Source organism: Symphalangus syndactylus, chromosome 5 (genome assembly GCF_028878055.3).
Source record: "Symphalangus syndactylus isolate Jambi chromosome 5, NHGRI_mSymSyn1-v2.1_pri, whole genome shotgun sequence".
NCBI lineage: Eukaryota > Metazoa > Chordata > Mammalia > Primates > Hylobatidae > Symphalangus > Symphalangus syndactylus.
Window position 1 is genome coordinate 21,512,641 of NC_072427.2, and position 15,414 is coordinate 21,528,054.

Below are 15,414 nucleotides of genomic sequence, written 5' to 3' on the forward strand. Positions count from 1 at the left end.
CCTGGGCAACATGGAGAAACCCTGTCTCTGCAAAAATACAAAAATTAGCCAGGTATGATGTCAGGTGCCTGTAATCCCAGCTACTCTGGAGGCTGAGGTGGGAGAATTGCTTGAACCCAGGAGGCACAGGTTGCAGTGAGCCAAGATCGCGCCATTGCACTCCAGCCTGAGCAACACAGCAAGACTCTGTTTCAAAAAAACAAAAAATGTGGCTACTGGCCGGGCGCGGTGGCTCACGCTTGTAATCCCAGCACTTTGGGAGGCCGAGGCGGGCGGATCACGAGGTCAGGAGATCGAGACCACGGTGAAACCCCGTCTCTACTAAAAAAATACAAAAAAAAAATTAGCCGGGCGCGGTGGCGGGCGCCTGTAGTCCCAGCTACTCGGAGGCTGAGGCAGGAGAATGGCGTGAACCCGGGAGGCGGAGCTTGCAGTGAGCCGAGATTGCGCCACTGCACTCCAGCCCGGGCGACAGAGCGAGACTCTGTCTCAAAAAAAAAAAAAAAAAAAAAAAAAAAAAAGAATAAAAAAAAAAAAAAATGTGGCTACTAGGCTAGGTGCAGTGGCTCATGCCTGTCATTCCAGTACTTTGGGAGGCCAAGGCAGGACGATGGCTGAGACCAGGAGCTTGAGACTAGCATGGGCGACATAGGGAGACCCCTATCTCCACAAAGAATTTAAAAAATAACAAGTCACTTGGACATGGTGGCACACACCTATAGTCCCAGGTGTTGGGGAGGCTAAAGTGGGAGGATCATTTGAGCCCAGGAGGTCAAGGCTATAGTGAGCCATGATCATGCCATTACACTCCAGCCTGGGTGACACAGCAAGACCCTTTGGGTCAGAGAGAGAAGGGTCATGGGCAGGCGTAGGCCCTGGGGTGCTAGGATGGAAGGCTCTCCTGACCAGGTGCGTGGGAGGCAGGGCTGGGGAATGTCACAGCCCTGCAGAGTAGCTGGCAGTGGGGAGGTGGGTGTGGGCTGGCTCAGTGCCCAGGGAGCCCTGCCTGTGCAGGACTCAGCCCTTTCCATGATGAGCTGGAAACTAGCAACTGCAGCATTTGAGGCTGTGACCACAACTGGGTCACCCAGGGGACAGTGTCCAGGAACGTGACAACTGCAGGGTGTGTTCTCTGCTGTGACTCAGGTTTACAAACCAGATGTAATCTACAAGTCAGAGGAAGGGGCAGGGTCCTGCCTGGTGGAGGGAAAATCCCAAGATTCCAGGTGTGGCACCATCCCAGCTGGGGCTGGGCAACTGAGGAGGAAGCAGGTGAAGTCCCAAAGCCCAGCCCAGGAAGTCCAGAGAAGACACCTGCCCCGAGTGGGTTTCATCCAGCAAGGGGCAGGGGCCCAGGCTTGCACACCCAGTGTCCACACAGGGCCCTGGGGAGGTATCAGGCTGCTGCCAATTCTTGTTCACATTTTAAGGAGTTTTGTCAATCATTAAAAAGAAACAACTGGAGTTTAGAAAAAGAAGAAGGACCCAATACCTGGGATTCAGAGCCTGAGAGGGTCTCCAGCCTGGCTTCTCAGCAGCAGGCCTGGCACTTCCCTGCCTTTTTTTTTTTTCTTTTTTTTTTTTTTTTTTTGAGACGGAGTCTCGCTCTGTCGCCCAGGCTGGAGTGCAGTGGCGCGATCTCGGCTCACTGCAAGCTCCGCCTCCCGGGTTCACGCCATTCTCCTGCCTCAGCCTCTCCGAGTAGCTGGGACTACAGGCGCCCGCCACCACGCCCGGCTAATTTTTTGTATTTGTAGTAGAGACGGGGTTTCACCGTGGTCTCGATCTCCTGACCTCGTGATCCGCCCGCCTCGGCCTCCCAAAGTGCTGGGATTACAAGCGTGAGCCACCGCGCCCGGCCTTTTCTTTTTTTTGAGATGGAGTCTCACTCTGTCGCCCGGGCTGGAGTGCTCGGCTCACTGCAACCTCTGCCTCCCGGGTTCTACCCATTCTCGTGCCTCAGCCTCCCAAATAGCTAGGATTACAAGGCACCCACCACCACACCAGGCTAATTTTTGTTTTTTTTGAGATGGAGTCTCGCACTATTGCCCGGGCTGGAGTGCAATAGTGCGATCTCGGCTCATTGCAACCTCCACCTCCTGGGTTTAAGTGATTCTCCTGCCTCAGCCTCCCGAGTAGCTGGGATTACAGGCACACACCACCACACCCAGATAATTTTTCTCTATTTTTAGTAGAGATGGGATTTCACTATGCTGGCCAGACTGGTCTCGAACTCCTGACCTTGTGATCCTCCCGCCTCGGCCTCCCAAAGTACTAGGATAACAGGCGTGAGCCACCGCGCCCGGCCTAATTTTTGTATTTTTAGTAGAGATGGGGTTTCACCATGTTGGCCAGGCTGGTCTCGAACTCCTGACCTCAAGTGATCTGCCTGCCTTGGCCTCCCAAAATGCTGGGATTACAGGCGTGCGCCACTGTGGCTGGCCTGCCCTCTGCTTTTATCAGCCTGAGTGTCTGTCTTTAACTTACCTCCCTCCTCCTTTTTATTTTTATTTAACACTTTAGAACGCAGTTGGCTTATTACAAACTTTAAGAAGAAACATCTATTTTGCTTTTTTGTTTATTAAAAAAAATATTATTGTGGACATTGTGAAAGATACCAAAACACCTGTAATGCCAGCACTTTGGGAGGCCAAGGTGGGCGGATCACGTTCAGGAGATTGAAACCATCTGGCTAACACAGTGAAACCCTGTTTCTACTAAAAATTAAAAAAAAAAAAATTAGCTGGGCATAGTGGCAGGCGCCTGTAGTCCCAGCTACTTGGGAGGCTGAGGCAGGAGAATGGCGTGAACCCGGGAGGCGGAGTTTGCAGTGAGCCAAGATTGCACCACTGCACTCCAGACTGGGCAACAGAGTGAGACTCCGTCTCAAAAAAAAAAAAAAGATACCAAAATGCAGAAAGAAAAGAAAATCGGCCAGGGATGGTGGCTCATGCCTGTAATCCTAGCACTTTGGGAGGTGGGCAGATCATGAGGTCAGGAGTTCGAGACTAGCCTGGCCAACATGGTGAAATGCCATCTCTACTAAAAATACAAAAATTAGCTGGGCGTGGTGGTGCACGCCTGTAATCCCAGCTACTCTGGAGGCTGAGGGAGGAGAATTGCTTAAACCCAGGAGGCGGAGGTTGCAGTGAGCCAAGATTGTACCACTGCACTCCAGCCTGGGCAACAGAGCAAGACTCTGTCTTGGAAAAAAAAAATAAAGCAAGAAAGAAAATCACCCCTGGCCCCAGTAGCCAGGGACAGTCCATTCATTGCCATTTTGGTGTATTTCTTTCTCATCTTTTCATGTGTTGTTTTGGAGTTTGTTGCCCCGCTGCCCCCAGTTTTGGTTATTCTCTACCTGCAATGTTGTGGGCCCTTTCCCACTTCATTGTGAGGCCTTGATGACCATCATTTTCAATGACAGCGTGACGATGCTTAGCCAGACATTGTTAGATGTCTGAGTTGGTTCTAGTTTCCCTGCTTGGTAAATGACACAGTGATAGGGGGAAACGTGTCATATTTCTCTGTGGAAAAGAACAGAGAAGCAAAGGGTTTGGGGTCCCAGTGAAGATAAAAATTCAGGAAGGGAGAATCCCAGGGGCTGACATTGCTCTGCCATCTTGCTGAGAATGGTTTTCACAGCGTGGCTCCCAGAAGGAGACTCAGGGCCAAACAGTGGCTGTCGTAGAGGCAGATTGCCTGAGAAGGAGTTCTCAAACTGCAGGACTGGATGTGATGGATTGCCTTGCAGTGGTGAGTTCCCCGTCACAGTAAGCATTCAAAGAGAGAGCCTAGAGAGGGAGTACCTTCCTACGCTAGTACATACCTACACTAAGGTGGAATTGGGTTAGCTCTTAAATCCATTTCATTTCAACTCTCAGGTTCTGGAGCTTTGTCTGAAACCATCACAAATTCCTCCACTAAGGGGGAGACCTCAGCTAACGGGGATTAGTGGTCAACAGTGACAGCCTAAAAAGGAAGAAAGAACCTTGAACTTGGAGTCAAAAGATGTGATGGGCTCTAATTCCTTCTCTTCCTTTATTTTGGGAAGCCATATTTAATCCTTTGGAGTCTCAGTTTTCTTGTCTGTGAAATGAGGATAACAATATTTGTCATTCCTAACTTAGGGAAGCACCAGGAAGAAATAGAAGGTCCTATACATATAGCCTGTGACCTTCTACACATAAAAGGTATTATTATTATTATTAGTGATGACAGCAGTTATGACAATGAGGACCTATCAGTGGGACAGACTACACATGTGTAGTCTGCCCTGGGCCGCACTCCTTGGTCACCAGCATTTCTTCTGACTGTCCACCTAGAACCTGCACTCTCGCTCTTGCAGATCGATGCCACCTCGTTGATTGCAGCCTCTGTGATGGCTGCCCCTTGTGCTTTGGCCCTCTCCAAGCTGGTCTACCCGGAGGTGGAGGAGTCCAAGTTTAGGAGGGAGGAAGGAGTGAAACTGACCTATGGGTGAGCACAGCAGGAGGTCCTGCAGAGAGGGTAGTGGTACAAGGTGGGGAGAGCAAAGCAGAGGGTCCCGTTCTCTCTGTCCATCACTGTCTTCCACTAGCCCGGGCCCATCTCTCCACTTTCTCTGCCCTGGTTTTGGCTTCATTTGCTGTCTTAGTCCATTTTCCATTGCTTATAACAGAAATCCTGAAACTGGGTACTTTATAAAGAATAAGAATTTATTTCTTACAGTTATGGAGGCTGAGAAGTCCAAGGTCGAGGGGTCGTATCTGGCGAGAGCCTTCTTGCTGCTGGGGATTCTGCAGAGTCCCAAGTTGGTGCAGGGAATCACATGGCGAGGGGTTGAGGGGTGCCAGGCAGAGAACTGAGCATGCTAACTCAGATCTCTCTTCCTCTTCTTAAGAAGCCACCAGTCAAGGCCAGGTGCGATGGTTCATGCCTGTAATCCCAGCACTTTGGGAGCCTAAGGCAGGCAAATCACTTAAGGTCAGGAGTTCGAGATCAGCCTGGCCAACATGGTGAAACCCCATCTCTACTAAAACTACAAAAGTTAGCCAGGCATAGAGGCTCACGCCTGTAATTCCAGCTACTTGGGGGGCTGAGGCATGAGAATTGCTTGAATCCGGGAGGTGGAGGTTGCAGTGAGCCTAGATCGCACCACTGCACTCCAGCCTGGGCAACAGAGTGAAACTCCGTTTCAAAAACAAAACAAAAAGCCACCAGTCCTACTTCCATGATAACCCATTATCCCATTAATCCAACATTCAGGAATGGATTAGTCCATTCAGGAGGGCAGAGCCCTCATGACCCAATCACCTCTTAAAGGCCCCACCTCTCAATATTGCCGCATTGGGGATTAAGTTTCAACATAAGGTTCCAAAGGACAAACATTCAGACCACAGCATTTGTAAAAATGCACACTCCAGTTCTCACATCTTAATTTCCAGTCTCTGACCAGCAGGAAACAATGGACCGGGCAGGGCTTGGGATTGTGGCCTGGTTCTTGGGTCTGTGGCCTGGTGTGTGTACATGTTGAGGAGGGTCATAGAAAGGCCCCATGCCCCCATCTCTATGTGCCTGAATTCTGACTGTCAGGGTGTCAACCACACATTGACATGCTAAGTGCCATCTTTGATTTCACTCACCTCCTAACATCCCGTCATAGTCTTAAGAACTGTTAAGTAACATTTAAACCTTAAACAATGTTGAAAAGGCACCACATTGGACACTTGTGCTTGGGCACAGTGGATGACCCCAACCTCACAACCTTCTGAGGCACTGGAACAGCGCTGTCCCATGGAAATGTAATGTGAGGCGCCTGTCATTTTCTAGTAGTTGTCTTTTAAAAAGTGAAAAGAAATGGGTGATTTTAATAACCCATATTACTTAACCCTATATACCCCAAAGTATTGTCATTTCAACATGTAACCAGTATAATCATTATTGAGATATTTTGCATTTTTTGGTACTAACTCCTCAGAATCTGGTCTGTATTTTGTACAACACAACTCAATTCAGACAGCCTCCTGTCACGTGTGGCTGATGGCTTCCATCTTGGACAGTTCAGTGTTAGAAACCTGGATCTTATCCCGGTGCTTTGACCAGCCCCTTTTTCTCTCTGGGTCTCAGGGAAAATTAGGATTTCCCGCTCTGAAATGCCCTTCCAGGGTTCCTATTTAAGCCTATAGGATAGGTACCCTTGCTGGTTGTGGAGACAGGCCAGTAATGATCATTCTTGATCCCACCAACAGAGATGCTCAGAACCTCATAGAAGCAGCCAGCACTGGGGCCGCCATCTCCGTGAAGGTGGTCGCCAACATCGCTGCCAACCTGATTGCGTTCCTGGCTGTGCTGGACTTCATCAATGCTGCCCTCTCCTGGCTGGGAGACATGGTGGAAGTCCAAGGGCTCAGCTTCCAGGTGCGTTTCTGGCCACCACACTCAGTCTGCAGAGAGGATGGCCCCAGGTGGGTGGTGAGTGGTGGCTGGAGACCTAGCAGAGCCCAGGCCCAGCCCTCGGTGCCAGCCATACCCTTGTGCCCTCAGCTCATCTGCTCCTACATCCTGCGGCCTGTAGCCTTCTTGATGGGTGTGGTGTGGGAGGACTGCCCAGTGGTAGCTGAACTGCTGGGGATCAAGCTGTTTCTGAACGAGTTTGTGGCTTATCAAGAACTCTCCAAGTACAAGCAACGCCGCCTGGCAGGGGCCGAGGAGTGGGTCGGCGACAGGAAGCAGTGGATCTCCGTGAGTGTCCCAGTCCCTTCCCTGTGGCAGGGGGATGACATGGCACAGCTACTCCTGAGGGCCCCTGGCAGCTGCTCTCCTGCTCCCTGGGCCTGGCTGAGGCACACTGAAGTGGTGCTTCACCTCCTACATCCCATAGTCCTGGGAGACAGGACAGCTTCCGGCTTTGCTGCCCTCTCTTTCAAGGCCTCTTAGGAGGCTGAGGTGCGGGGAGAGAGCATTGTTTGGGATGTCTGAAAGCTAGCTCTGGATGGGTCGTTTTTCACTGTGGCCTTGGGCCAGCCACAGTACCCTGCCTCTTCTGTTGGAAAATGGGGTGAGATGACTGCCACATCTACTCCAAAGGCATACACGTGTGCACCCAATGAGCTAGGAGAGTGAGTGAGATAAGGAGACTTCACTAACACCTTCACTGTTTTTTTTTGTTTTGTTTTGTTTTGGTTTGGTTTGGTTTGGTTTGGTTTGGTTTGGTTTGGTTTGGTTTTCTGAGATGGAGTCTCCCTCTGTCACCCAGGCTGGAGTGCAGTGGCACATTCTTAGCTCACTGCAACTTCCACCTCCCGGGTTCAAGTGATTCTTGTGCCTCAGTCTCCCAATTAGCTGGGACTATAGATGCCTGCCACCACGCCCAGCTAATTTTTGGATTTTTAGTAGAGACGGGATTTACCATGTTGGCCAGGCTGGTCTTGAATTCCTGACCTCAAATAATCCACCTGCCTCGGCCTCCCAAGGTGCTGGGATTACAGGTGTGAGCCACCACACCCGGCCATTACATTCACTGTTAATATAGTGGATTCAGTGCAGGGGTCAGCTCTTTCTGTTAAAATTTATTTTTAAAAACTATAAAAGCTCTATAAAATGAACCTTTCTAAAAGAATAGTAACATTACTGAGAATGAAAAAATTACCTATAATCTCACCACCCAAGATAATAGTTATTGTTGTTTGTTACATTTTCTTCCATTCCTTTAAGAGAGAGTTTAGGCCAGGCGCAGTGGCTCCTGCCTGTATTCCCAGCACTTTAGGAGGTCAAGGTGGGAGGATCACTTGAGGCCAGGAGTTCAAGACTAGCCTGGGCAACATAGTGAGCCCCTGTCTTTACTAAAAATTTTAAAAATTGCGGGGTGCGGTGGTGCATGCCTGTAGTCCCAGCTATTTGGGAGGCTGAGGCAGGAAGATGGCTTGAGCCCAGGAGTTTGAGGCTGTAGTGAGCTAGGATTGCATCACTGCACTCCAGCCTGGGCAACAGAGCAAGACCCTGTCTTAAAAAAAAAAAAAAAAGAGGGAAAGAGAGAGAGAATTTACATAGTTGCTGTTGTAGCAGCCAAACTGTGCTGTAGCCATTTTTGTGTTTTTGGTTTTTTTTTACTTAGTATTACGACATAAGCATCGTTTTTGATATATGTGTCCTAACATATTTACCCAATCCCCTGCTGTTGAGCCATTCAGACAATTCTATTATTTGGTTTTTATCCACATGTTGAAATGAGTATCTTTGTGCATATAGCTCTTCCTTCCTTTCAGATCATTTCTGCAGCGTTCCCAGGTGTAGGCTGACTGACTCCCACATGAGTCTTCATGTGGCTGCTGCAGCTGAAATCAGCAGCACCAGCTGTGCCTGCGAGCATTTATTTCACCACACAACTAAACAGCATCGAGTAGCTTCTTTTTAAAAACAAGGTTCACTACTTCAATAAGCAAATAATAGCTCATTGTTTTAATTTGCATTACTTGGGTGACTGGAAACTTTCAATGGGAAGTCCTTTTCCTTGTCTTTTTAATTATTTTTTAAATTGTAAAGGAATGGACTCTTTAGGTTTTTTAAAAAAGAAAGTTTGTGGCCAGGCACGGTGGCTCACACCTGTAATCCCAGCACTTTGGGAGGCTGAGGTGGGCAGATCACTTGAGGTCAGGAGTTTGAGACCAGCCTGACCAACATAGCGAAACCCCTTCTCTACTAAAAATACAAAAGTTAGTGGTTGTGGTGGAATGTGCCTGTGGTCCCAGTCCTTGTGCTGAGGCATGAGAATCACTTGAACCTGGGAGGAGGAGGTTGCAGTGAGACAAGATTGTGCCACTGCACTCCAGTTTGGGCAACAGAGTGAGACTCTGTCTCAAAAAACAAAACAAAACAAAAAGCCAGGCATGGTGGCTCACACCTGTAATCCCAGCACTTTTGGAGGCCAAGGCTGGAGGATCACCTGAGGTCAGGAGTTTGAGACCAGCCTGACCAACATGGAGAAACCCCATCTCTACTAAAAGTACAAAAATTAGCCAGGCGTGGTGGCAGGCGCGTGTGATCCCAGCTACTCAGGAGGATGGGGCAGGAGACTCTTTTGAACCCAGGAGGGGGAGATTGCAGTGAGCCAAGATCACACCATTGTACTCCAGCCTGGGCAACAAGAGTGAAACTCCATCTCAAAAACAAAACAAAACAAAACGAAACAAAAAAAGTTTGTATAGAGTAAAAAGCACAAGTTTCCCCTCACTGCTTACTCTCACCTCTGGTCTCACCCCCTCCTCAGAGGTTAATAGAGGGCATGCCCCTTCCTGTTCTTTTTTTTCTTATTTATTTTTAATTTTTGTGAGTACATAGTAGGTGTACATATTTATGGGGTACATGAGGTGTTTAGATACAGGCAGGCAGTGTAAAAATATGGAATGCTTCATGAATTTGCACATCATCCTTGCGCAGAGGCCGTGCTAATCTTCTCCATATCATTCTGATTTTAGTATGTGTGCTGCCGAAGCAAGCACTTCATGATCTTTTTTTTCTGAATTTCATTCCTTCAGCAAGTATTTGTTGAGACCACTTAGGTGCCAGGCATTCTGCTAGGCACTGGGGTTAAAAAGGAGAATTACACAGACATGGCTCTGGTCTCATGGAACCGACATCTAGTGAGAGACACAGGCAAAACACAAGAAAGCAAAGGAACAAAAATTAGAATAACCACAATTTGTGGTAAGTTCTATGAAGAAAACAACAAGAAAAAAAAAAAACAGGGCAGGGTCTTCCTTGGCTGGACTGGTCAGAAAAAATATCCGTGAGGTGTGGCATTTAAGCCAAGACTTGGAGAGCAGATGAGTTGCACAAGCTGGGAAGAACATTCCAAAGGAAGAGGCATGTGCAAAGGCCCTGGGGTTGAAAAGCACTTGGTATGCTTAGAGAGCAGAGGCAATGAGTACAGCTAGAGCAGGTGGTAATCACGGGCCAAGGAGCTGTCGGAAATCACTGAAGATTTGACATTTTGAATTTTAAGAAGATGGCTGGAGGCTGGGTATGGCGGCTCATACCTGTAATCCCAGCACTTTGGGAGGCTAAGGCAGGTGGATCACTTAAGACCAGGAGTTCAATACCAGCCCTGGAAACAAAGCAAGATCCTGTCTCTACAAAAAATTTAAAAATTAGCCAGGTGTAGTGGTGCCTGCCTGTGGTCTCAGCTACTTGGGACACTGAGGCAGGAGGATCGCTTGGACCCAGGAGACTGGGGCTGCAGTGAGCTATGATTTTGCCGCTGCACTCTAGCCTAGGTGACAGAGCGAGACCCTGTCTGAAAACAAAAGACAGACAGAAGGAAGCAAGGAAGGAAAGAAAGAAGGAAGGGAGGGAGGGAAGGAGGGAAGGAGGGAAAAAGACAGCGAGACGGAAGGAAGGGAGGGAGGGAGGCTGGGGCTGCTCTGTGGAACACAATTGTAGGTGGGCAAGCAGAGATGCAGGTACCTTCATATTTTTTCCAATAGTATTTGTATCAACCGTTTATGTTATAAAAGCATTAACTTTTTTCTGTTATATTTTCTACATATACTTTTCCTAGCTTTTTCCGTTATTGCCCTTTATGTTGTATATGGAAATTTATTTTTTGGTTTTTAGATGTAGAACCCTTCATGAATTTGCATGTCATCCTCGGGTAGGGGCCACGCTAATCTTCTTTGTATCATTGAAGTTTTAGTATATGTGCACAAGAAGCAAACACAGGAATGTGTTGTTGTTTTTTTTAATTAAAAAAATTGTATTAGAAGCATTCAGAATGTCAACAAAACAGCTGTAACTTTTTAAAAAATTACAGAGTGGTATGTATGTATGTATGTATGTATATATTTTTGGAGACAGGGTCTCACTTTGTCACCCAGGCTGGAGTGCAGTGGTGCAATCACAGCTCCCTGTAGCCTCTGCCTCCTACGCTCAAGTGATCCTCCTGCCTCAGCCCCTGTGTAACTGGGATTACAGACGTGTGCCACCACACCTGGCTAACTTTTGCATTTTTTTATACAGACGGGGTCTCACCATGTTGCCCAAGTTGGTCTCAAACTCCTGACCTCAAGCAATCCTTCTTCCCTGGCCTCCCAAAGTGCTGGGATTACAGGCATGAGCCACTACGCCCGGCTCAAGTGGTATTTAGTTAACAGAACAGCAGCTATTTTGTGTAAGCTGCATCAGAGACAACTAAAGATGAAGGCACTACCATCCACATACATAACTAATTTGTGCCGTGCACCAACAAGAGACTGCTTTAAATTTCCATGCCAATTTATAACCCCCATACTGCACCAGGCAAGGTTGGTGGCTATTGAAAATACCACCAGGACAGAGTTATCTAAAGACACATTGGGTAGTAGGTTAACTATACAAAAAAAAAAAGACACCGTGCAGTTTAAAAACAAATCTTACATGGCCTTACATTTTAATTTATTTCTTTAAAAGGAATGAATTTAGTATGGGGGGGGTTAGATACATTATATACAAGAAAAAAAACTACTAGAACTAGCTTATTCATCATCTTCATCTTCCCCATCTTTCCTTCCTCCTCATTCTCTTCCTCTTTCTTATGTTTCTCCTGTTCTTTCTTTTTCTTGCTTTTTCAGCCTTGACAGCTCCCTTATTTTTGCTGCATCAGGCTTTCCTTTAGCTCGATATGCAGCAATGTCCCTTTTGTATTTTTCTTCCAGCTTCGCAGGTGTCTTTTTCTAAGGCTGCTTATCCTCTACAGCGGTTTTATAACCACATCTCTCCTACTTTCTTTGCAACATCAACAACGGATAGGCTGGGATGTTCTCCTTTGATTTTTGGGTGATGCTTGGAATAGAACAAGAGGCCAAAGGAGGCCTCTTGGGTGCATTGGGATGCTGGAACTTCTTTTTTGTTTTCCCTTTAGGAAGGATGTAAGTTTTCATTTCTCTTTCCTAGCCAGCCTTGTCTGCCTTTGCTACATCTTCAAATTTTCTTTTCTCTTTAGCTGACATGGTCATCTGCCTCTCTGGCACTTCTTTGAAAGCTCTGAGGAGTTGCCTGAAGCATCTGGGTGCTTCTTCTTGTGCCCCTACCGACAAGCTTAGACAGGGAGTGCATATGATGACATTTTGCCTCTTGGCTTCTTAGGGTCTCCTCTGCCCATGTTTAGTTATTTTTCCTCAGTGAGGCACAGAGTCACCCCAGTACCTGTCAGCTCTCACTTGACCCAGCATTTGGGTTTTTTTTTTTTTTTTTTTTTTTTTGAGACGGAGTCTCGCTCTATCGCCCAGGCCGGAGTGCAGTGGTGTGATCTCAGCTCACTGCAAGCTCCACCTTCCCGGGTTCACACCATTCTCCTGCCTCAGCCTCCCGAGTAGCTGGGACTACAGGCACCCACCACCGCACCTGGCTAATTTTTTTAGTTTTAGTAGAGACGGGGTTTCACCATGTTAGCCAGGATGGTCTTGATCTCCTGACCTCGTGATCCGCCCACCTCGGCTTCCCAAAGTGCTGGAATTGCAGGCGTGAGCCACTGCACCTGGCCAGGATTTGTTTTTTTTTTAACATAGATTTTAACCAAATATTTTCTTTTGTGATTTCTTCCGTTATTTCTAAACTTAGAAAGTTATCTGGAGAGTGCGGCTGGGCATGGTGGCTCATGCCTGTAATTCCAACACTTTGGGAGGCCAAGGAGGGTGGGTCACTTGATGCCCAGAGTTTGAGACCAGCCTGGCCAACATGGCAAACAAGAAATACAAAACTTAGCCAGGTGTGGTAACACACACCTGTAATCCCAGCTACTTGGGAGGCTGAAGCATGAGAATCACTTGAACTTAGGAGGCAGAAGTTTTCAAAAAAAGGAAAGAAAGAAAAAGAAAGTTATCTGGAAAGTGTTAAATTCGTGAAATAATGTGATGAGATAATTCAGACCATGAGCTTTGGAGTCAGAACTGAGTTCAAATTCTGATACAGCTACCTTCTTGCTGTGTGAACTTCCTTAGTTACTTAACCTCTCTGAGCCTCGATTTGCTCCTCTCCAAAATAAGAGTAATAATACTACCTTGTAACTATATTTATTATCCTATATTTTCTATCATTTTATGCTTAAAATATTAATATTTGTTTAGAATTAATTTTTATATAGTGTGAGGGGAGGCTCTACCAATTTTTTAAATAATTTTTAATTTTTGTGGGTACATAGTAGGTGTAAATATTTATGAGGTATGTGAGATGCTTTGATACTGGCATGCAATGTGAAATAAGCACATCATGGAGAATGGAGTATCCATCCCCTCATGCATTTATCCTTTGTGTTACAAACAATCCAATTATACTCTTAGTTATTTTTAAATGTACAATTAAGTAATTATTGACTATAGTGACCCTGTTGTGCTATAAAATATTAGCTCTTATTCGTTCATTCTAACTATTTTCTTGTACCCATAAACCAATTTTGTTTTCAAATTATTTCATTTTGGCTCTTAAAACTTCTTTCTGGGAAATAGGACAGTTGTTAAGAACAAAAGCGAATAACTATCATGTTTAAACATTTGCTCTCTGCCTGGTGTTTCCCGTACGTTATATAATCCTTTTTACAGCCCTCCCAGGCAAGTACTATTATTTTCCTATTCCAGACAGGGAAACTGACACTGAAAGAAGTGACTGACTTCTCAAGCTGATCGTTGGTGAGACAACCCTAGAAGCCAGGCTGGCTGGGCTCCAAATCCCTTACTCTTTCCTGTGGGCCACACTCCCTCTCTCAGCCTGAGAGCATTCACAGGAGTGCTGTGAACTGGAAGCCCAGGACTGCAGGGTCAGGGAAGGGGCTGTCCACCAAATGGCCCCAGGACAGAGCTTAGTAGGGCCAAAGCGAGAGGACTAAGAAAGGCTGAACCCTATCCAGAAAGGCTGGTAATGAAGATTAAAAGGTCGAAGGACAGGCTGGGCGTGGTGGCTCACACCCGTAATCCCAGCACTTTGGGAGGCCGAGGTGGGTGGATCATCTAAGGTCAGGAGTTTGTGACCAGCCTGCCCAACATGGCGAAACCCCATCTTTACTAAAAATACAAAAAATTAGCCGGGCATGGTGGTAGGCACCTATAATCCCAGCTACTTGGGAGGCTGATGCAGGAGAATCGCTTGAACCCAGGAGGCAGAGGTTGCACTGGGCCGAGATTGCGCCACTGCACTCCAGCCTGGGTGACAAGAGTAAAACTCCATCTCAAAAAAACAAAAACAAAAACAAAAAAACAAAGAAACAAACAAAAAAAGTTGAAGGACAGATAAGAGAGGGGGGCTATGTTTCTGATGTGGTGCAGTTTGAGCCAACTTAGAGGTGGGATTGCAAGGCTGGGGAAGGGGCACCACAGAGGGCTCGAAGGTCAATTACATGTAAGAAATAGGTAAAATTAAGGCCGGGGAGCCTGGGTGTTATAGGGGTGCCCAAGGCCCATCTGAGGGGAGCCCCTCCTCATGCATCTTCTGTATTTTCAGGTCAGAGCTGAAGTCGTCACCACGTTTGCCCTCTGTGGATTTGCCAATTTCAGCTCCATTGGGATCATGCTGGGAGGCTTGAGTGAGTCTAATCAGGGCCTCACCAGTGTCTAGGAGTGTCTGGGACTTGAACTTGCTCGGGACATGTAGGCCTCAGTAGTCCCATTTCTCTAAAGCAGCACCCAAACAAGATGGCCATAGAGGCCAGGTGTGGTGGCTCATGCCTGTAATCCCAGCACTTTGGGAGGTCCAGGCGGGTGGATCACTTGAGGCCAGGAGTTTGAGGCCAGCCTGGCCAACATGGCAAAACTCCATCTCTACTAAAAATACAAAAATTAGCCAGGCGTGGTGGTGCATGCCTGTGATCCCAGCTACTCAGGAGGCTGAACCCAGGCACGAGGATGCTTGAAACCAGAAGGCAGAGACTGCAGTGAGCTGAGATTGCACCACTGCACTCCAGCCTGGGCTGCAGAGCGAGACTCTGTCTCAAAAAAAAAGAAAAAAAGAAAAAGAAAAAGATATTCATAGAGCTTCCTCCTAGCCCTAGAATTCCCTGATTCTCTGCTGCTGCTGGTGGCCCAGGAAGTTAGCACCTGGGCCTTGAAGGCCAAGCCTGGCTCAGGGGCAGGAGGTGTGGTGCTTGCCTGTCCCCAAGGCTTTGGCCTGCCTGTTCCCACACCCACAGTGGACAGGCAGGCAGGCCTGATGGGGCTTAAGGTCGAAGGGTCTGCACAGTTCTCAGTTCTTTACAAATAACATTTCCAGTCCTGGCAGCTACACTGCCTGGTGGTGTAATCATCCCATTTTACAAAGAAGGAAACTGAGTCTTCATGAAGTGAGTGGTGGCCCAAGTCACTCAGCTAGTGAGTGGCTGAGGCTGTATTTAATCCCAGGTCTGCCTGACTCCAAACTCACATTCTTTTCCTGCATCTGCCACTCATGATGTGTAGGGAGATGTGGGGCATTGCC

The 15,414-nt window shown here is 47.4% G+C and overlaps 1 protein-coding gene, 2 non-coding genes and 1 pseudogene across 3 annotated transcripts in view; 1 reads left to right on the plus strand and 3 right to left on the minus strand.

Moving 5' to 3' along the window:
• SLC28A1 (solute carrier family 28 member 1) overlaps positions 1–15,414 on the plus strand; it is a 60,092-nt gene that overhangs the window by 43,237 nt on the left and 1,441 nt on the right. Inside the window, exons 12-15 of the mRNA XM_063638609.1 lie at positions 4,349–4,479; positions 6,231–6,399; positions 6,526–6,723; positions 14,446–14,527. Coding sequence (XP_063494679.1) covers positions 4,349–4,479; positions 6,231–6,399; positions 6,526–6,723; positions 14,446–14,527 — 580 coding nt within the window. The remainder of the gene's footprint in view (positions 1–4,348; positions 4,480–6,230; positions 6,400–6,525; positions 6,724–14,445; positions 14,528–15,414) is intronic.
• LOC129483591 (U6 spliceosomal RNA) lies at positions 9,373–9,479 on the minus strand. Its single transcript, XR_008658114.1, has one exon. It is a non-coding gene; the product is annotated as a U6 spliceosomal RNA (small nuclear RNA).
• LOC129483618 (U6 spliceosomal RNA) lies at positions 10,590–10,696 on the minus strand. Its single transcript, XR_008658135.1, has one exon. It is a non-coding gene; the product is annotated as a U6 spliceosomal RNA (small nuclear RNA).
• On the minus strand, positions 11,490–12,177 carry LOC129482124 (high mobility group protein B1-like; annotated as a pseudogene).